The sequence below is a fragment of the Struthio camelus genome, chromosome 2, assembly GCF_040807025.1.
Source record: "Struthio camelus isolate bStrCam1 chromosome 2, bStrCam1.hap1, whole genome shotgun sequence".
In the NCBI taxonomy this organism is placed as follows: domain Eukaryota; kingdom Metazoa; phylum Chordata; class Aves; order Struthioniformes; family Struthionidae; genus Struthio; species Struthio camelus.
This window is the reverse complement of record NC_090943.1, coordinates 60,896,444-60,919,071: the sequence shown is the minus strand read 5'-3', so window position 1 is coordinate 60,919,071 and position 22,628 is coordinate 60,896,444. Positions and strand designations below refer to the sequence as shown.

Below are 22,628 nucleotides of genomic sequence, written 5' to 3'. Positions count from 1 at the left end.
GACCTAAAAGAATCCAGAAGCTTCATCTCTGGCCTGCTGTGCACCGCTGCAGAAACAGATTGCTCTTAATATTTTTTTTTACTGTATTCTAATCTCTTAAGGACTTGGAACAAATTTGAAGTTGGCTCTAGTAATGTTCCGGGAGCTGGACTTGAAAAGCGTCTGTGTTAGATTCTGTCTGGCTGTGTGTGCTGGTGTCTATTTGCAGGTCTGTTTTTCCGGAACGATTGTACCTTTCAGCTTGGTGTTTGAGTTTTAAGGGGGTTGCAGGGACTTACACTGTTGGCACAGGAGAACTGCAAGGATATAACGTCTGTAATAAAGCATCCCGTTTATCTGATGCCTGCATTTTTTGAATTATAAAGCAGACAATCAGACAGCTGAGCTAGCTAAATATTCCTAACCTTATTATTCTGCATAAATACTGGAATTAGGTACTGGAATGAACCTTTCCAGCCTGCTGATTTTAACTCTGGGATCATTTTAATATAAAGCTAAGCTGTGGAGAGAAGGAGAAAATATTCTTAATATTTACACATTGCATGAATTCTGATTGTCAGCCTTGCACAGGCTTTTCTGGTGTAGCAATAGAATTGGAATAGCGGGAGGAACGCCCCCTACTATGAAATCAGCTCATTTCAGACATCAGCAAGAAGGACCTCTGGAGATACTTGGGTAGTTTCGTTTCCATGTTCTTCAAACCAAAAGGCTGCTAATATGTGTTGCCCATTATTGAAATCTGCAACGGTTTTTGAATAGTACCCAGAGTGCTTTCTGGTAAAGCTTAGAGATATGCTTCCTGTTCTGATGAAGGACAGCAGAAGGGAAGGGGAAAAACTGCAAACATTAAATGAGCATGTTTGGTACTATCAGATTAATCTGACTTTGGTTGAGGAGGGAGATGTGTTGTTAATGCTAGAGACAGGTGCTATTGTTTTGTTGGTCAAAGTCTTTAAATACCTCTAGACCTTTCTGTCTCTACTAGCTTGGGCTACCTCAAAGAAAGAAAATCTGAAAGCAACTAATGCTACCCTAAGTTAGCCTGGGCCATTTATCTGTTCTGGATATACAGAGACTGATCTTTCTAAAGAAGCACAGCAAACCTTGCAGGCTTTAGCCCTGTTATTTAAATCCCATTTAAATCCCACTTCAGTTCATGCTGAATTCCCTCTTTCCTTGCTAAGTCCCAAGAGATGCTCTGAGTAAATAAAAGCTGCTGCCTTCCTAGTCACCCTTCAACTCTTCCTTTCCCATCAGTATTAGTCATGCTGAAGTGCAGTGCTAGCCATGTCGTAACGGTGCTGTTGGGAAGCAGCCCAACACACTGCTTCTCTGACCAGTTTTACTGAAGATGAGGCTATCTGGAGTCTGATAAGAACAGCATAATGCTCATCTATATCTGTGTATGTATGTATATATGTTAATTGCAGTTTCTCCATACATGCATCACTCATTAAGGCTGTACGAAATTAAGAGAAAATATTTCAGGTGAGAGACTTGACTGTCTGGCTAGTTACCAGAGGAGGTTTAAAAGGTCTGAACAGTCCCTCAACCTTTCCTGCCAGTCATTCAGAAACTAAACAGTCTCATCTGTCGCTCAGGAACTTCGTCTAGCAAATGTTTGCTTGCCCATTCATGTTCTCAGTTAGGGTTGAGGTCACCTGCCCTCCTTTTAACTAATCAGAGGAGACAGCAGTAATCAAAGCATGAGGTGCATGCTCTTGGGACATCTTTTCTGAATAGCCTTGCTGTGCGGCCTGCCTGCATGTTCTCCTGCAAACTTTGCAAAGTAATGCAGGCCTAGACAAGTACAGAAAAAAGAAAGGGTGGGGGGAAGAGAGAGCTTTTTATTTTTCTTTTTCCTTTTTTTTTTTTTTTTTGCTTCGAGATTCGAGATCCAGCTAGAAAAGAGGAACGACATAATGCTGAGTCTTAGGTGCTAGCTAGGGAAACAAGGTTAATACTTACTGGAGAATTTCCTATGTGCTATGGGAAAAACTATAGCTGGTTCATTAACTGGTAGCTCTTCACTGGAAAATTAAATTGATGTCCTAGCACAGAGATAAGGTGCAGAAGGTAGGTGAAAGTGCTTGTTTTTCTGAAAAGTAAATTGACCTCTTGATGGCTTGTTGTCCTTAAGGCCTTGACTATCCATAAGAGAGCATGCCAAGCTGGGTACAGTTACCCATTTTGTCTGTTTGAAACTTCTGCTGTACGGTATTGTTAGGCTCTGCTAAACAGCATTAAATAGTAGTCAGGTCCTGCCTTAGAGATCACTGCATTTCAGCATTGACTGAAGCTATTACTGTGGAGTTGACTCTTAAAGAGCTTTTATATTGTAGATGAAAGGTTCACACCTGAAAGAAGGGGCATTGAAAGAAAACCAGAGTATCAAGGAGAGGAAAGAGCATCTGACATGCTTACCCTTTGCTTAGTAGCAGGGTAGGCAGACAGTTTGCATTACCTTATATACCCTTGCACACGCTGGAAGGATTTAAAGGATCCCAGTGTCAGCCTGCTCAATCAAAATCAAGACTGGTTTTTCTCTGTAATACTATTGTTGTGATGAATCACGCATTACTATGATTAGCGGAGAGAGATACAATTACTCTTTTGAAGCAGTGGCTGGCAAAGGATTGCCTGGGACACCTAGGCCTGATAGAGGCAGAAAAAGAATGTCATTAGGTATGAAGAGACAGGAGAGATGTCACAGAAAAACTGCTGAAAAGGAGCAAAGGAGAATAACAGGAGAGGGAAGGGCTTGTAAACTGGACGCTGCCAGAAATGGAGAGCTGACTCAGATGGGTCTTTGGTAGGAGCAAGATTGGCTGTTCTCACGTATAAGAGGCCACTGCTGCTTATCAGCAGCCCCTCATTGGCCCCTGAGAATAAATACAAAACCGTTTACAGAAAGACTGATATGGTTACTGAAGAAAGATAAGCTGTACTGGAGAGGGCTTAACCACTTTACCCAAGGGTAGGAAAATGCTCAGCAAAATTGAAAGGGGGAGAAATAAAGACACACAAAGTGAGTGAGGAGACAGCTAAAGAAGCAGAGGAGAGCACAGGCCATCACATGGGTTTGAAGGAGGCAGCATAGGATTTATCTTTTATCCTACTCTCCTGATACCACTGCATGGCTCTACTACTCTCCTGATAACCCTCACAGTTGGCTTCTTGGGAGGCAGAGTAGGTTTCTTGTTTCTTACGCTGGTTGTTTAAAGAATGATGCTGAGATGCTATGCAAGTCCTACCCTTTGAAATTCAAGTTCTCAGTGGAGAGGGAAGAAAACTTTGAAATGAGACAAAAGGTAGACAGAAAACATTTTCTATTTATACAGTGCAAGTAATGGGAATCTGTTACTGTCCTCAAGATTTTTTCCTCATGTTTCCCCATAACCTCTTATTTCCCCCATTGTGAAGACATGAGTGCTTCTGAATTTCTTATGATCTTTCTGGACTGAAATTGCTTGGAGAGTGTAATCTCTTACAGGTGGCAGGACAGTTTATCTGAAAGATCTAAAGCAAAGACTTAGTGCTTGCACCTGCTATGCTCAAAGACACATCTATAGTCATTGAAGGCTTGGTCATCACGTAGGCTGAATGTGGCCCAGCCCTACCTAAACACTTCAATTTCATCAAAATTTGATTTGATGGTGAATCTCAGTCTATCAGCATAGACTGATCAGAGGGCTGACAAGTTGGTTCCGCTTTCCTACCATTTGACTGGACGCCTTAATTGTTTAACTTGCTCTCCTTTTCCAAACTTCTCTAAAACCGGACCTGCTCCTCCTCATCTTATCCCACCTTGGAGGTGCCTCAGCCGAGGGCGCAAAAGAGAAGGCAACCTCGTAAGGGACTCCAAGGGCATGGCCACACAGGACCCTCTCAATTGCTGGAGCGTATTTCCTGGGAGAGCAAAGACAAACGAGCAAACTTGAAAATAGCAACTGTCACTGTGAGCCCTGAGCCATGCGCCATGCTCCTTTGCTGCCCTCTACTGCAGGGCTCAGTATAATTCCCCTAAATTGGCAAAACTTAGTATTTCAGCAGAAAGCCAGGGCTGCCAGCCAAGGTAGGGCTTGAAACCTAGGGAAAACACTGAGAATTCGAGAGAGGAGATGCAAGATGATCATGATAGCATGAGAAATGATATTTGTTACAGGTAACTGTCCTATGTAGAAATCAAGATAGGGATAACAGCAAAATCAAACACTTTTCTAGAAGGTGGAAAAACATCAGAGTCCCATTTTGGGGGCCTCAAAATTTGACCTTTGTGCTCCTAACACAAAATTAAATTTAACAAGTGTTATGTATTTTATGTCTAAAGATTATTTATTTTCTAGCTAAGAGTCCATAAACAGGTGGAAACTATCTACACAACAAGTTTTGTGACTATATTAATGCAAAATAATTTTAACTGAGCTTTAAGCTGTGACTATGACTTCACACTGTTCTGCTAGAGCATGAAAACTGGGGAGCACTTTTGAGTACAAACAGACCAGATGCTGACTTACTTTCACTATTTAGGCTTAGGGGATGAGGCTTAGAGGTTAAAAAAATCTAATAGCTGAAATAATAATTAAAAAAAGCCAGGCTGTAAACCTCCAAACTTATAGATTTTTTATGCAGCAAAAGGCTGTTGAAGAGAGCAGAATATGGACTGCACACAGGATGCTGGGGTCTAGCTGCGGGATTGCACCTGCAGTTTGGGGCTGCTATTTTTTTCAGTTTCAGTGGTTTACTGTAGCGGGGTGAAGGCCATTAAGACTTTTCTTTTGACAGAACTTTTCATTACAGCTCCCACGAGCAGCCGTAACGACGTCCACCTTTTTTTAAACGTTGAAAATCGCTGGATTCAGCGGGATATCGCCGCAGCCCCAGCCCCAAAGCGCCCAGGGGGACAAATACAGCAAGCTCTAACCCCTGCGCATCAGCTCGCAGGCCCGGCAGCCGCCGCCGCCCCGCGAAGCGCGTTTCTCCTCAGGGGTGACCCGCGGCGGGCAAGCAGGCGGGCGGCGCGCACGCCCCAACGGCCGCCACCACGCGCCACCAACCGTCCCGGCAGCGCCGTTGCCCCTCCCCCGCCTTCCCGCTGCTGAATCGACCGCCGAGCAACGGATCGCAGCGGCGATCGATTCTGCCGGCTTCCCCCCCCCCTTCCCCGCCCCAGCATTATCCGCACCGCCCCGGCGCCGGCCCGCAGGTACCGCGGCAGCGGCATCAGCCTGCTTCCCCCAACGCGGCCGCCTCCCCCCCGCCCCGCCCCGCCCACGCTTCGCGAGGGCGGGCGCTGTTGCCGTGGCGTCTCGCCGCCTAAAGCCGCCCTCGGCAGTGCAGCGGGAGGGCGTTTCTTGCCCGCCTGCGCCCCGGGGGCGGGGGGAAGCGGCCGCTCCGAGCCGCCTTTGCGCCTCGGGGAGCCCCCGGCGACGGCGCGCCGCCAGCTCCGCACCCTTCCAACGAGCCGTTTTCTCTGTGCCTTCCCCCCCCCCTTCCCCTTCCTGTTTCTCTGTCCCAAGCAGCGTAGCGAGGGGCCATGGAGCGCGTGTTTACGCCGCTGGACTGCCTCCTGCCCGCGGGTACGGTACCTCCGTGCGCGCGGCGCTCCCCGCGCGGCGGCGCCAACGGCCGCAACGGCCAACGGCCGCCTGCCCTGGCGGCGCGCGGGGGGCTGGGCTCGCCTCGCCTCGCCTCGCCTCGGCAGGGCGGGCAGCGCCTGGCGCCGCCGCGGGCGCCTGAGGGCAGGGCGGGCGGGGACCTGCACTGCCGCCTCCCCCCCGAAAAGCGGTGTGAAAGCGGGTGCATCCCAACTGGTGGGCACGCTTCTAGTTTGAGAAGGGCAGGGCCTCCTTCAGCACAGTTTATGGCCTGGAAGGGTTTTAAGCTAAGCTGGGATAGCAGGTGTGTCTAGGTTTGCATCACCCACCCCCTCCACCTCTCTTTTTTTTTGGTTAAACGGCTGTAACTTACCCATTTCCAAAACAGGCCTCAAGAGTTGTTTGCGCAAGGAAGTTGCACTGGTTTAACTGAATATATGGGCATTCATTTGACACTTACTGTGTCCCATACCTGACACACATTTGCAGTTTATTTTGCCAGGTATTATGCGGTACTGCACGGTTGGAGCAGCTGTTGTTTACCCTCACCCAGCTGATGTGCTGTAACAGGTTCAGATTTTGTAATTATACCTTTGTGCTTGTGTTTAAAACACTTAGGTGTAAACTACTGTCTGGGTGTTTTGTTTTCAGGGCCTGCTTGTATCAGTTACGGAGTGGTATCAAGCCTGTAAACCAACAAAACAGAAGTATGCCACACCCAAGCCAAAAGTTTTGTGTAGGAGTTTACTACCGTTTTAACCCCCTTCAGGTTTAATTGATACCTTTAGTTAAGTTGGCACAGTTTTTTGGGGGGTTATTCCAGTAAAGTTTATTTTTTGGCTGGGGAAACTGTGCACTGATGTTGATATTTGTTGATGGGTCTTTGAAGTATGCTGCCTGAGAGCCATGCCTTCCCTCTATTCTTTGGACCTACCAATGCGTATCTAGCCTGCCTCTCCAATTCCGCAAGGCAAAGCTTTTGTGTTTTTTTTTTTTTAGTTTTTCCCATTCTTAAGGTGTTCATGTGCGTTCTCTTTTTGTTTCCTTTTTTGAGACCTGAGAGGCAAACATCATTTTGCATCTATATCACTAATCCCACCATCTGTATGTTAGGATAGAACACGTGTAATAAGCACAGGTTGATGTAAGTAGCTTGTAAACTCTTTGGAGTAGGCACCTCTTCGCTGCGTTTGTGCAGTATCAAATTCAGTAGGCCACAACTTGCTATTCACTAGGGTATCTTTATAATAGTAAATACATCTTTCTGTAAGGTGGTTTTAAAGCTACATAAAAGTTCTTTTGGCATGGCGACTGAATTCCAACTTGCATTGCTCTTTTCTGCTCTGTTGTGGCACAGTGACTTAAGCTACTGTGGTCGGGTATGTGTTGTTATTTATTTACTAGTAGGAAGATATCAAGGAAGGAAAGAGTTTAACCAAAAAGGTTCACTTTTAACATTTCAGTACATTTTTATACCTCTCAGTTTAACTGAGAGCATATATAAAATTTTCCCAGCTTTTTTTTTTTAATTAGGCTTTACTCTAAATTTTAGATGTTCTTTTCATTAATTCAAATCAGAATATGTTCAAAGCTACTAATAGGTAAAGTTTTGTGCACAGTATTTCTGCTAGAAATATATATTTGATATTATATAAGGATTTTGGGTTTTTTTGTTTATTTTTTGAGATGCGTCCTCACTTTGTGTGGGAAAAAGGCATGTGCATAAAGGGGAGGTTTTTATCAATTAACTTTAATTCACTGCAGTGCGATCTCCTCTGTGTGAAATGAGAAATAGCTGCTTCCAGAAAAAAAGCAGAGGAGGGGTAAATAATGAGGTGAGTCAATATCCTAAGAATTTATCCCTTGGGAAGAACAGATCTCATCTGTTCTTCTGTGTCACCTGTGTTCTAAGATAGTTGCTTTTCATAGGCATTTCTGTGATGGTAAGGCTACCATATGTCCCCAGTTCCCTGGAGATGTCTCTTTTCTTTTCTTTTTTTTTTTCTGTCCCCCTCCCCCTTCAAGTTGCGTCTTGTTGGAGTTTTCAAACTTGAGATCTTTGTTTACGATTTTCAGATGACCCACAGTCTTGTCAGAGCAGAGGCGTCAGCTGGGTTGCAAGAAGTTTGCTGCTCTCCCCACAAATGGCCAGTGCAAGTATATGATTCAACTTGATTATATGGGATAGCGTGCGTATGAAATGCGCTATAGTACTCCTCTGAAGCCCGCGTCTGCATCATTACAGGCATCATTACCAGCATTTCAGATTAGTGTAGTCTGCTTACTTGGCAATTTTGCAGGTTAAAATCTGATATCCCGCTTTTGGAACTCAAGGTAAGGTTTTTGAAGCTGGATATATAAAATAGGGTTCCTAAATTCTTGAAAACGTGGCAGTAGTTCTTCCCTCTATTGGCTTCAATGGGATATGTATTTAAGCGTCTAAATAATACAGTCTGTGTAGTTCACGACACGTCTTGGAGACTAGATCTGAGGTTACAGAATAAACACTTGCAAAAGCTTTGAATTACTGCAGGCCTTCATGAGGGTTCATGCTGTATACAAATGTTTCTGGTCACTTTCTAAAACCCTGTGCAAAGACAGTGGCAAATTGCGATGGGGAATGTGAAAGACTTGCTAATAACTGCTACATATAGGTAGTTATTTTATTTTTCTTTTTTAAGATGTTCAGAAATTACAATGTTGAGATTTACAAGAATAGAATGAATACTTACAGGTATAGGAACCTAATATTAGGTTTCTGATTTTGAATTTCAGGGCCACATGCCCTTCTAATTTTAATCAGTGTAGTTAGAGTAGGTTCTTATTTAGATATTAGACTTTGCATCAGTCTGTGTGGTACCTGATTGAGGTCCGAGCAGCAGAAATTTGAGAACTGCTGTGCTAAACTCAAAATCTCTGAGGCTCTGACTATATTAGTATTATTCAGTCATACAGCTGGAGTGCAGTTTAATATCACTGGTCTAAGGACAGAAGGCTGTGCTATGCACTTCAGAGTTGTGTTGATTTGCCTAACATGGTTTAGAATGGATAATGAGTTAGAATTTAAAAGCAGGACTGAGCTCTAAATTTGAGTACTGAATGCCAAAACAAATATATTTTTATTTCCTCATGAAAAGAAATTGCAGTAGCTCACAGAAGGCCCCACTGAAGCCCTGTGTGCTGCTGTGAAAGGATTGGGCAGAGGCTTTGCAAGGTGAGGCTGTGACGCAGTTTTAGAAAGCTGATGATAGATGATGTCACTCTACAGTCTGTGAATCATTAAAAGAGCGGCTCTGTTTCTTCTGGAGCATCCTTTGATGGACTAGCCATTTCTCTCCTGCTGTTTATATCCTTTTCTTGCACTATCATTACCACCTGCTGCTTGTCCCAGATTGTGCTGCAGGCATTTATGCAGAGAGACAAGTGTTTCTAATTTTTTTTTTTTTAAATACCATGAACTTTAAGAGCTGCATATACTATGCTTTTGGCTGCTTAACAGTGGAAACACTGCAGCATGCTCTAGGAAGGTTACCTCTGAATGCCACTTGGAATTTTTTAGTAGCGCAGAATGCCAGCTCTGCTTCCTAAGCCATCTTAAAACGGGGAACATTTTACATTGTGTTCCATAATATGGCTTGGATTCTTGTACATCTCCAAATATAATTAATGCTTTTTTGTTTCTCACAGTCATTAAAATGCAGGTCATTATTGGTTTTTATCAAGTGGAGTGGTATGCAGAAGGAGGATGTTTTCCTTGGGTTATAACCGAACAGCAAAGGAGCCCAGGAGTGTCTCGTCTTGTAGAGAAGGAGGGACTGCAAAGCAGAAACCCATCTGGTCCTTCTGCTCCGTTCTGTGGTTCACAGAGGGCTCATGGGAACTGAGCTTCCTGTGATGGACAGGGAGCATGTGCTATTCCTTAATGTTGGTTCCCCTCTCTCTTCATCTCCCCCCTTCTCTCCCCCAATCCCGTGACAAAATGAGCTCGTGAACTATGCTGCAGGCTGTAAAAGCCACGTGGTAGTCAGCAGTGAAATTCTTTGTCTATTTCTTCCTTTGGTGTTTGTGGAAACGTGACAATATACATATATTCCTGCACTTTGAGAAAGTATCAAGAAATTATTTGGCGTTGCTGCAGGTTTCTTGTTCTGGCTAGGTTACTCTCCAAATCTTAGTTAGGTCTTTGTCACACTGAATTGATGGGTTTTCAGTGTGCCATTGCCATCTAAAATCAAATCCAGTTATGCTGACCGAGGCTGATTAGTAATTTTCAGAATATCTCCAGGTGATCTGCCTATAAATTCAACTTTTTAAAAATTCTTTATTTTCTCTATTTTTTTCTTCCCTTTCTGATGCTTTCAAGCTGTAGCTTCAGCTCACTGAAACAAGGTCATCTACGTGTCATGAGAGATGGAGCCACAGAGATAGGACAAAGACTGCTTCAGAATTATGTGAAAATATATAGTTATCCCTTTGTGTAAAGGGACTATAAAATTCTGCATTGAATTCAAGGGAAAGAGAACAAGAGACAGCAACAATACATTGTGAACGCTCTTCCATCATTCCACAAGCTTAATTGTCTGCTATTTGACTATATGTCTTCTCCTGGAAATGTTACTGACTACCAACAAGTTACCTCTGAAAGAGTTATATTCGCGTGTTCAGTTTTAAGTGCCTGGGGCTCAAATTCCCCTTCTTAAAGTTCCTTTTCCACTGACAATAAGGGTTGAAATTTAAACATAAAGCAGTGACGTATTTACCATTCACTGAATGACTTCCAACCCATAGAACCCGTGGTCCAGCAGGAGCATCAATAACCATCTAAGTGCCCCTTCGCTAAAGTCCTGCCTGATCTGAGGTGCGTTATCTTGCAGATTAGTATACAAAATTCTGTAGTAGTAATCAAGACAGTTACGGGGTTAGGAAATCAACCTGATTCTCTGTGCTAGCTTTTGAACGCTAAAAACGTATGGAAAATGACGGAATCACAGATTACTGGATAGCTTCACAGTTTTATAGTTTTCCTGTGATTGCTGTTGGGTCAGACTAGTCAAGTTTTTAGGTGAATCAGATCATTCAAAAGCTGTGATTGAGCTCACCTAATTTCACTGAAAAAACGTTACCGGGGATGAGAGTCCTTTAAGACTAGTTTAGCAGTTCCTCAATGAAATGAGCAAGCACTTCCATATGCCTGTTAAACTGTTCTATTGTTTTAATTAAAGCACACTTATTTATACAATAAAACAAACAATTTGGTTTATGTGAATGTTGCTGACCTGCTCCTGCCCTTCGTTTAATATAAGAAGTAACTGTTTGCTTAGCAGATTTACTTGGGAATGCCTTTGATGGTTTCTGAGGTAGTATAAGCATTCAGCCTTACTCCTGGCTACTCACTGATCTGCTGTGCTGGGTTAGTGGTCTATACATCTTTTTGTATGGATTACTTGCAGGAACACTTACAAGTGAAGTATTACAGAAGGTATTTAGCAGAAGTTGTCCTTGTTAGCCTCACCACTTCTTATTAGATCTTTGCTTTCATGTGCTGATATCTTTTGAAGTTCTCTGCCTTTTGATTAGGATTTTTCTTTCTTTTTTTTTTCTGTTTTTAAATGCTTTGTATGCAGGTGTATTATTTGGAATGGGCAGCAGCCCACTTTTAGTCATTTGAGCTAATAGAAAGATGAATATACATTTACTTATTTATGTACACTCACATCTCTTGAAATAAGTTGATAACCAAGTTAATTGCTGTTTGTTTGTGTGGATGGCAGAATTCTCTCTTATCTCATGCGGTATCAGTGCAGCAAAATCTTTATTGATCGGTCCATGTTTTGTGGCCAAATATAAGGAACAGTTGACTCTCTGTTAGATGGGAATATAGTGACAGAGGGGGCTGAGACGATGCTAAAAATTAAAAGAACAAAGTATAAGAGCAGTAGTGTCATTGAAGCTTCTGAGTTGAAAACTCACCTTCATTATAGCTTGCCCAGATAATGAACCACTGGAATGAACTCCTTTTGGAATGGCTTGGAATTTCCCATCAGTGGAGGCTTCCAATAGCAGGTTACACTGACTTCTGTAAGGAGTCACTTAGGTGTAGCAAGTCCAGCCTTAAAGCTGCGAAATGGACTAGCTGACCTCTTAGCATACCTTGTAGTCCTTTTTCTCTGTGACTTACCCTATCAGGTAAGGAGGAGGGAAATATATTTGTTCTAGATGCCAAAATGTTCAAGTTTTCTTGTATCCTATTAAACTTGTGCAGGACTGCTGGAAACCATTTAGTTAGTGTTTAAAGAGCAAGACATTATTAATCTTAAGAAAGGACCAGAAGTCACAGAAAAACGTGGACTAATATTTTTTGTTTACTGCATTTGTCTTGCATGTCTCAGGTCAGCTCTTAAGATATTTTAGTAGTTTCACTGCAGCTTTAATGTTATCTCAAATCTGTGTGTGTGTATATATATTTATATTTGTGCTAGGTTTCGTTTCTGGAAATGAAAACCAACAGAGGAAACTTCTGTTTTGCGAAGCTGATGTAAGTCTGATTTATGGATGCTTTGAATATGAAGCAAAGACATAAAGCAGCTTATTTACACTGGAGAAAACATAATGCACATGGAGTTCAAGCGTTTCAAGGTCCAAAATAACAAATCTGAAACATACTTGTGGATCTGTTTTAGATTTGAACAGCTAAAGACTTCAGTCAAAGCTTAATTTGTGAGAGAAAATGGCAAGATCTGGAGTAAAACCTGAACTCGTTCTCTTTAATTAAAAAAAAAAAAAAACACAGAAAGCAAAACACCTAGCAACAAGCAAACAGGCTAGCAGCTTCTCTTCATGAGCCAATTTTCAGGGGATTTCATATCTAGGAAGTTTATTAGGTTTGAATCTAACATTAGACCCTTTAAGAACAGTACTGTTAACTAGTGACTTACTCCAGAAAAATTACCAGTTAGACATTTAAAGAAGTTGTTTCTGTGTGACGTAACAAAAATCCGTGCTGCTCTCTAAACACTGAAGATCGTGGCTTAAAAAAGGAAGAAAGGAACCCCAAGTAACAGATATCACCCAGAAAGAAATATAGCAAATCAGTAGGAAAGACCACTCAACGTGTACTCCTCCGTGTGGTATGTTTTACAGCCATCTCTATCTCTGGTCTCTGCAAAGAAATGGGAGTTTGCAGTGTGTCCAGCAATATAAACTAACCTAGAACTGTTGCTAAACAATTCAAAAATTGAAAAGAAGAGTCTGTCAGTTGTTCCTTTCCGTGTTTAGTACAGTGTTCCACTTATTCATAGCTAAGGATAACCAGTTCTTGTAACTTTGGCTTTTATCTTTCTGTAAATTATAACTAGGCTGGACTGCATGCAAGGAATTTATGGAAACAGGTTCTCCTTTTCATCCAACTCTGACCTTAAATGTGAGGAGTGCGGACAACAGTGTTCATGCAGCATTGCCTTTGCATAGCTAAAAAGTTAGGGAATTGAAAATTTGTGTTTGCTGCAGGAAAACTTGTTTAGTTAGATTCTACATAGAGAGTACATATAGATAGTAGGTTTTGGATTGCTCTTAAAGCTCTTGCCCTGCGTCCAGTTGCAGTTGGAGCCACTAGAAGGCTCATCTTGTCATTTCCTGTGTTTGAATTGTGTTTTGAATGGCAGCTGAATTTTCTCAGCTGTAGTGTTGATGCTTTGTAGCTTGTATTGATGGATTGTCTGCCAGCCCTACTCTCTGGCAGGATAGAAGCTAGAGGGACTGACGCGTTTATCAGGCCAATTGAAATAAATGGAAAACTAGCCAGTGAATTCAATAGGAACAAACCCTGTCCCCTTACAATTAATTTATTTTGTAGCTGGTGACTGCTGATTTGGGTTTTATTTTTTTCTTTGTTTTACTGTAACCCCTTCTTTTTCCTTCTATACTTTCCACAAAATTATCTGATCAACATTATCCTGGGCAACCAAAAGCAATATGGGAGTAGTTCCGATTGTTTTTTATAAACAGTTTTTGACAGGCACGTGCAGTGGCTTTCGTGGTTAAAGCTGTCTGTCTTTTGTAAGGAGATTAGTTGTGAGTTAGTTTTGCTCTAAAACAAGGAAGTGCTGATGTTTCAGACTATTGAGCTTCAACAGTTTATCTCATCTAGAAAAACTTTGGCCTCTGTCACAATGTCAGTTTAAGTGTGTCTGCGGACCAGCCTGATGGAGGCCTAGTAAAGGCTATCAAGAGAGGTGTTCTCTCCTGCCTGCCCATCTGTTGTGTATGTTACTTAAGTAAATATAAATGAAAACACTATTTTGCTCCTGTAGCAGAACAGGACTGGTATGTCGGTCAAATGTGGGGGCTATGGTGTGAGTCGGTGGCTTTGTTTTGGGGGGAGCAGTATTTGCTTTTTTGTAGAGGGTTGAGGTTTTTGTTTCTTATTCTCTTTTGTTTAATGCTCATAGCTGACCTGGCTGTGGCAAGCAAATCACTGAAGTACAGCACAGGTCTGGGCATAGGCTGAAACCCCTGTGCTTCAGGATGAGTTAAAAAAAGATGCTAGGTTACAATCACACCTAGGCAGTTGTTCAGCAGATGGTGCCGCTTAAATCACTTGAAACTTTCCAGAGGTTGATTTGTGCCACAGAGCAGCTGCACAAATGCAGAGTTGGTCTCCAAGTATTTCATTTTGAGACTTTGCATTGTCGGTGAGAGTTTTATGTATGGGAAAATCCTGAAGGCTGAGGCGAGGTCTGTACAACAGTTTGACCTGCACGTAGGGAATGCTCGCGCACCTCAAGTTCTTTGTCTTAACTGTGCAGCCAAAAGCACCTCATGCAAATACCTTAGCACAGGCAATACTTTCACTTTTGGAAATAAGCAACCTGTAAGCTGTGTAGTGTAAAGCACAGCGGCTTTATAAGTGTAGCCTGCGCTCCCTTACGGAGCGTTTTACCTGTGCAGTTAATAGTTATACTTGAAAGCAAAATACAGCTTAGGTGGTTATGCTGTGCGTCAAGAAGAGAAAAAGTATTAAGGAGGGTAGCTTGAGAGTCACGTACCTGAGGATCTGCTGCTTGGACAGTTGAACTGCTTAAGGTCCACCTCATTTCACGATCGTAGACTTGAGTACACTAGAAATGATCAAATTACGTTATGAAAATGTCTGACCCTGTATCACCACTTTCTGCTACAATTGGAATTCTATTTCTCAAGTTCCCCAAAAGAGAGCATGATTTAAATAATAATAATAAAGCAATATTGAGGAAAGAGCAACTTAGTGTTTGGCTTTCCAGACTTTTGACAGCAGTGGTCCTGAAAGGTAGCTGTTACAAGATTTTGCTTCAGACTGGTCTAATGACTTTCACCAGCTTCAAAGTAGAATAAAGGGCATTATCAGCAACCCTGTCATTTTAAAGTGCTGGCATGTTCCTGCTGTTATGGTGAGTGCCTTCCAGTTAGCTCCTCTTTCTTTGCCCACAATTCACTGGAGGGATGTTGTGTAGTACTGTATGCACAGGCTTTGAGTCATTGGTTTAGGCCTCATCCTGATGTAAATTAGTGTTGCTGGTGACTTTAGTAACTGCGGACAGAGAATTTAAAATGGGTATTCTGTACCTCTGTGAGAAACGAAAATCACTAATATCAGATGTTTGTCCTTCAACTTACATGTTTGTGGGGTTTCCCCTTGGAAATGCAACTTTCTAGTTCCGTGCGGCTCAGAATAAACTTTTGTTCTTTTTATGTATTAGTTAAAGCTGTTGGTACGTTAACCTGGCTGATGCTACGTAGTTTTGTCACTTGAGCCTATGAAAGACTTTCTTCTTCCATTTAGTTTCCTACCCTATCACAAGGTTACAAGTTCAGTTTTTGTGCTTATGAAGCCCCTTAAGTCAGTAGGAAAGAAGATCTACTCTATAATGTTTTGCTTTGTCATCTGGGATTGTTTTAAAAAAAAGGGGGGGGGGAAGGAGCATAGTTGCGTTGACAAAACTCCTACTGTAAGCCCAGTTACGCAGAGAGCAATGCTGTTATCTATTTAGAGGAACACTATAGCAATATTAGAAGAAAAATATGTATGTTGTACCTTCCCTGTCACCCTCCACAGGATTTTCTGACAGGGACATGAGCAGAGCGTTGTAATCTGGACAAGCTCTGCATCTCTCCTTTCACTGCAGTGGGTTGTTCTTCCTATTGATGGAGTGTGAAGTCTGTGTGAAATTATCACTCAGTGTCTCGCTTTCCCAGAGAGGACAGGAAGTGATGAGGGCTGGGTCACGGCCCTACAGTACCAGTCAGTGGAGAAGGCCATATGGTGTGGGAGAGAGGGCACTTAAAGGGGTGTCACAACAGATGTTTCATAGCACACATGCTGCCAAAAGCTTTACTTGTCAGCTTGCTTCAGTAAGGTAGTGCAGAGCTGTCTCAGGGGTGCAGTTAAGGAGGAATGCTGTTTAGATAACACATTATCATTTATTACTTGCATTTGTAATGAGGGGAGCTATGTTTTTGTCAGGCAGACAAAGGTATAACAAGACCCAGAGGTTGGACATCTCAGCCAGACAAATTCGTACTTGAAATAGGGACAGCTTTTTAACATGGAAGAGAATCATCAACCATTTAGTCATTGCACCTAGAGAAAGGTGGATTCTCCGTTAGTGTAAATGGAGATTGTTGCAATTTTAAAAGGGATCATTCACTTCAAACAAGAATGAATTGCAGGCTGTCTTTTACACAAAAGGCCAAATCAGATTAGTAGAACGGAAAAGATCACTGTGACAATCTATAAATTTGAAACACTTAGTCCACTGAAGAAGAGAGTTCTCTTCCTTACTATTTAAGTAAGCAGGATAGGCTAATGGGAAGAGGAAGGAACTAGTCTATCTTGGAGGAATCGCAGAAGAGAGAATCAGGTGATTGGTCTCAGGTCCCACAGGAGGCCTTTGAGGGCTGGGAGCAGATCTCTGGCGATGCAATTCAGAGGACTCTACTTTCTCCCTGTGTTTTGAATGTGTTGTGGGCTCAAGAAAAAATGAAAGAGCTCTAGTACTTGGTTATAGTTCCTAGGCAGCAAAAGAACTGATTGCAATACGACTACACTACACAGTGTGCTGAATTTACTGCTGGTTACGGTGAGCTATCAGAAGCTTTAAAACTATTTCCATAGATTCTATTGTTATTTGTCTATAAATATTATAATTGTGAATCCCATGAGGAGGAAGAAAAAGCTTGAATTTAGACCACAGAGGGAATGGTTATGCTGAACTTATGCAACATTATGCCCAGCTATTTCGTTTCTCACTCAGATTTACATTTACTGAATACATTTAGTGAAATAAATAGCCAGTTTCCTTTGAGAGCAAGCTGGAACTGAATAAATGTAAAGGCTTCAGAGTACTAACAAAGGGACTGAACTCTAAAATAATGCAGTTGTACAGCGCAAATAAATGTAAATTAGAACAGCACAGAGGATATGTAAATTTAGGCAGCCGAAGGAAGAGCTGGGAATGTTTTGTATGAGTTTATAAACTTACGGCTTTGTAGTTTCAATCCTTTGTTGTTGTTTTCTTTGTATACGTGTCTTTCAGTAGTTTTTTTTACTCTATGGCAAGTACGTATGGAAAATATGCATCTTACGATTACTACCCTAAGTAAAGAATTTGAAGTTTCTAAGAGTTCAAGAGTTCTAAGTTTTTTTATTACTTCTCTTGAGTGGAAGAAACTATAGGGAGAGAAGAATTTCGCAAGGAAAGCCCAGTGTTCTGTTCAGTGAAAGAGACCTCAGCTGCAAAGGTTATCTGAACGGAAGAATTGTCCTATTCACCCTTTCCCCAAAAGCATAGGTAATAGACCTTGGAAATACTACATTGTTCCTGTTACAGATGGAGAAGAAATGAACGTCAGCTCCAGCAAAACAGACTTGAATTAGGATGTTGGGGAAAAAGCATAGCTAACATTGGAAAACACTGGAATAGGTTGCTTGGGGAAAATGGCGCAGTCATTTCTCTTTTAAGAGTAGACAAAGAGGGATCCTGTAGGTAGAGCTGGTTATGCTTTGGGGCAGAGGAAGGGATCAGACAAACTTTTGAAGACTTAGCTGTAAGAAGGCATAAGAGATTGAGCTATGTGTTTAATAATCGTGTTATGTAGAGTCAGAGAGAGCTTGTTGTACGCCCATTGGGCGTACTGAAGGACTGGCCGTTTCTGCAGGCTCTTTCGCACTCAGTTAATCACCCTAGCTTCAGCGAGAGCTCTCAGATTAGGAGGGATTACTCTTGTGTTCTGAAGTTTTCAGACTGTAAATTGCTCCATGCTTTCTTCTGCAGCGCAGTGTAAGTATTCATCCAAACAAAATTTTTAGCAAAATCACAGATGACGCCAAAAGCATACAAATGAGAAGTGGGATGAGGTGTGAAACTGCATAAATTCTGAAATAAGGAGTAAAATATGTGTGGAAATTACCCTGAATTTTCCTGAAAGTGAAAACTATCTCTATGAGTTAACATCATTGGCTTCTGTACTGCTGCTAACTGGGATATGAATTTCTTCAGATTTTGGAGAGATTACCTTCAAAGTATCTGTTTGTAAACTCTCTTATTCTGTTAAATTTTACAAATTATCTTTTATATTAATAAAAGAGACAGAAGTGACCTTAGAGCCTGTGGCAGGAGTTTTCTAGGAATCTGTTTCCTCTGGATGTCCAAAAAGGACTTCAGACTATCAAAAAGAAAGCTTCTTTCGGAAAATGGCTCTTAATTTTTTTTGCCAACTCAGAGTATGGATTTCTGAGGGTAAAAATTCACAAGTGAATGCATCTCTGTAGAAATAATTTCTCTGCAGTTTAACGGATCTGTTTTGTGCTAACAGAATTAATTTATTTAATTTTCGTATGTGTCACCGTAGAGACAAACCCTGCTGTCAGTGCAGTTTATACAGTCATCAGATCTCTGATGAGAATGCATGCCTCAAATTATAGGATTCCCAGTGGTTTGAGGTACAACAGTTATGCAAACTTTTCTTTTGTGAAACGTATTATTTACATGCTGCATTTACAGATGGTGGAGGTGAACATCCAGTTTCTTCTCAGCTTTAAAAATCAGAATCAGTGGCAGCATTGTCAAAACATGTCAGCACTTGAAGGCAGATGTGCAAGAAACCGCAGGCCCCACAATGCATCTTGGTGGATGGATTGTGGCTTTGAATAAATGATATCCTTACTGGGCAACTAGGTTTTTTTAGTTGCTATTTACTTTTACAAAGTCTGTGCTTCTAATCTAGACTTGAAAACGGTAGTAATTAGCAAAAGGATATGGCACTGAGATGTTTTCCTTGATATATTGCATCAAGAAGTAGCTGTGCTTGTGTTGTGAATTATGCCTAGCCATCTGTCAGGAAGTGTAGTTTATTTCTGATCTAGATAGAGATGTCAAATGCCAGGGGTTAGTAGTTCATACCAGTTGCTTTATAGAAGTAAAACACATCTGGAGGTGGAAAGGGGAGCAGAGTTGGAAGAGGCTGGGAAGAGTATTTTCTGAACTGCTAAACCCTAAATTTGCTGACTAGTCTGGAGTAGCAAAAGCTATAGAAGATCTCTATAGGGAAGGAAATAGGGGCTTTGAATCGAGCATCTTCTCTGCTGCTACTGTTGTAGTAGGCTATGACTGCAAAGGGCACTGAAGGTAATGTCAAAAAACAGAGAGGAAGCAAATGGAGCAAGATGCAGGGATAAATACAAGTAGCGTCTAAATGATATGCAGGCTGGAATTTATTTGATGGAGGCTAAAGGACATTGTTTTGGTTGTTTTTCTTTTCTTTTTTAGGAAAAACAACACCCTGCCTGGGAGGACAAAGAAGACATTTTGTTCTTTGGGGGCATAAAACTGGTTTTCCTATTTATTCCTGACGTTTTGTCATTCATGCTATGAGCTTCCTTAGAGGATAGAAGTAAATGGCCAGCCTCCTGTGAGGGCGAAGCATGAACTAAATGAGTTTAAGGTTTGAAAAGTGCTAGTATTGACACCAAATCCTAAAATGATGTTGCCAGAGTTCCAGAATAAGACACTGGGGATCAATGCAAGTTACCTACGGTAAGTGAGAGAGGCAAAGTAAATTCCTCTGAATATAATACGGAAAAATATGAATAGGGAAGGGATTTATATTCACCTTAATACTTCAGAAGTTTGATTTTTAAATTGAAGGCTGAAGTTCAGATGTGTTATTACAGTGTTATTTTAGCACCCTGGTATCCTAGCACGTGTTAGAGGAGATACTGAGACATGACTAAAAGCTATTCCTGCCTGATCTTGCACGGAAAAGTCCTCTAGCTGAACCTAGCTCTTTCAGAGTCCTGTTCAATATGGAGGTGTTCAGAGCCTTTGTGGGTGGAGGTATGTCTTACAGCACTGGCAGCTAAAGAAACATAGATATCTGCCAAAGAGAGATTTTGCAGATTGCTAGATTTATACAGGGCTCCAAAAATAGCTAAAGATGCATTGCTAAGAAAACGCTGCAATTCTGCTCACGTGATCTTCTCCTACAGACCTGATATTCATCTTAATTTTTGACATCTTAGTGTTTCACAGCATTTTTTGCATATATTAGGGAAATTCTTCCCCATCTCTGGTGATGTTCATTCAAGTTAATTGTTTCTCAGCTGTTCTGTACAGAGTTGTAGTAGTTTTTCTCTTTACAGCCATTGACAGTTTCTTTTCGTGGACATTCATATTGTTGGTTTATTCACCTTTATGCAAGTGTCTCTGGGAGAGGCCCTTGTGTGCAGTGAAGTACAAACAGTAGCATTTTTTTTTCAGTTTACTCATTTACAAATCTCATGAAACCAAAAGTACTTGGATTCTTTTCCTGGGTCCTGTGTTGCATAATGTTGGAAAAATTTTTAACCATATTATGCCACTATTCCTCATCTATAAATTAAAGAACATGATACTTTTCTAAAGTACGCTGTTGACAAGCTCTAAGGTTTAGTTGTTAGTAGGAATGGTACTGATGGTTTTTTTTGCTTTTAAATGTTCATATTAATTGTGAATTTCAAGTTAGTACTGTTTGCTTTGTCAGCATGTGAAAGAGTCCCTGAACTTTTTGCAAAAATCGCATTACTTGTGTGTGTGTGTGTGGTGGCCTCTGTGTCCAATAGTGAAAATGCAAGTTTGATTGAACAGAGATAGTATAGAAAAAGTGCAGGTTCCAAAAAAGTGTGGGGTTTGTTGTGATTTGTTTTTTCTGAGTGCCAATCTGCTGATCATTTTGTTGATTTAACTGCTGCTTTTTTTTTCCCTCCGTTCATGGTACACCAGATTACAAGATTTGTGATAAAATCATAGGAAAAAAATTTAGGGGACTAGATTAAGAACATATAGTATTTAGGGACTAAATTAAGAATTCATCCTCTTTTCAGAGGTGAACTGACCATTGCAGAAATGCAGCTGACCACAGGTGGACTGCTATTAGTTTCTTTTAAAAAAAAAAAAAAAAAAAAAGTCATATAAGCCCAGAACAAGCTCTGCTTTTCTGAGAGAAGTAAGGGGAGAGAGCTGTTTTGTGTTCTTCCCTGCAAAAGGAGATGGTGCTAGATGTGATGTGTCTTTCCAAGCGACCTTTATCATCTGCCTAAAACTCTTTAGGGGAAGTTGCATTATCTGAATGTCTCCCAGATGTGGAAATTATTTGAACAATCCTTTACCTATTTGAAAAGTATAGAAGGTGCTGTTAATGTTATTAAATTAATATTGTTATGAGCAGAGGGTTTTTTGGGCCTCTATTCCATTTATCTAATTAAAAATTCTGTCAACCACTAATGAAAAAGGAGTCGAAGAGACTGAGATTAGAGTTTCTGTATTGAAAATTTTAAATTTTAAATAATAAGGGATTTTCTTCTTAAGAGTTCAGCTGCTGAGAGGAGATGCCTCAGTAGAACCTGTAGCATCTCTTCAAGGTTTAGCTTCCTAGTCTTTTCAGAGCGAGGCCGTGTAAGTATACGTGGAAATAACTGGAAAATAACCCTGCAGGTTTCTGTGTATATACACAGTGTGAATGTGGTACATCAGACCTAGCTAGGTCTACCGAGGAAAACATAAATGTCATTTGGTTTTTACAGAATGCATCCAGCTACTCTTGAGATTGTAAATGGGGTCCAGTGAGTGTATAGCTTGCTTAACTTCATCTTCCTGTCTTATGTCTTTCAATCCTCTTCCCTGTAACATATGGCATTTGACTTCCTTGAAAACATAGTCGAAGAGTTGGAAGCCAGGCATTGCCAGTCCAGTGCTTGCTTAGCTACTGTGTCCAGAAGAACAGATGTAACCGAACAAATTCAGAACATGAAACCAAAATGGAGGTTATTTTACCTTCCAGTGGTTCACAGAATGTATCATAGAGTTCTGCTTTTTGCATTTATTGGAAACTTGATGACCTCTCCAGTGCTTTATCTGACTTTTTAACTATTGTTCTAATTGTATGGCTTCTTTATCAAATCCTATGGCAGTGTGAAATGCACTTCTATCTCGAGCACTGATTGTATGTAAAAGGATCTTTTGTACTAAGTTACATTTGGATGCACCCATTGCGTGCTCATATTTTCTTCCTTGGTAGACAAAGTACTGCTGGCTGTGAGGGCCATCATGAAACATACTGTCTCTCAAAACTTTTCTTTCTTGGTAACTTATTTAGAAATGTTTCTAAAATTCCACCCGTGTGGCCTTAGGCTTTGGTAGAACCTGGTAAGTATCCGTGGGAGATCACTTAAGAGCATACTAGGAATAGAAAGGGGAAGCATTCTGGAAGTAGCATTGCTGGGTCACTCAGTTTGCAGCTCACTCAGTTTGACTTAAATGCATCCCTGAAAGAGCTTAGATAAAACCAAAATAAACCTAGTGGGACCTGAAACAAGACTGTCCAGCTTTTTGCACTAATTCAGTGAAATTGGTTGAGAGGTATACCTTCTGGACACCAATGCAGTGTTTTTGTGGAGTCAGTTCCTTATTGGGAGTGAGAGGAAGGACTTTCTAATATCAGCATTTTTGACATGGAAATCAG

The 22,628-nt window shown here is 41.3% G+C and overlaps 1 protein-coding gene across 8 annotated transcripts in view; it reads left to right on the top strand.

Moving 5' to 3' along the window:
* The first annotated feature begins 5,273 nt into the window (after window positions 1-5,273).
* TPK1 (thiamin pyrophosphokinase 1) overlaps window positions 5,274-22,628 on the top strand; it is a 305,490-nt gene continuing 288,135 nt past the window's right edge. The window contains exon 1 of one of the 8 annotated variants that reach the window (XM_068936022.1): window positions 5,274-5,579. In XM_068936022.1, the coding sequence (XP_068792123.1) occupies window positions 5,537-5,579 (43 nt within the window). In that variant the 5' untranslated portion in view covers window positions 5,274-5,536. The remainder of the gene's footprint in view (window positions 5,580-22,628) is intronic. The other 7 variants (XM_068936033.1, XM_068936029.1, XM_068936024.1 and 4 more) reach the window with 7 other exon arrangements.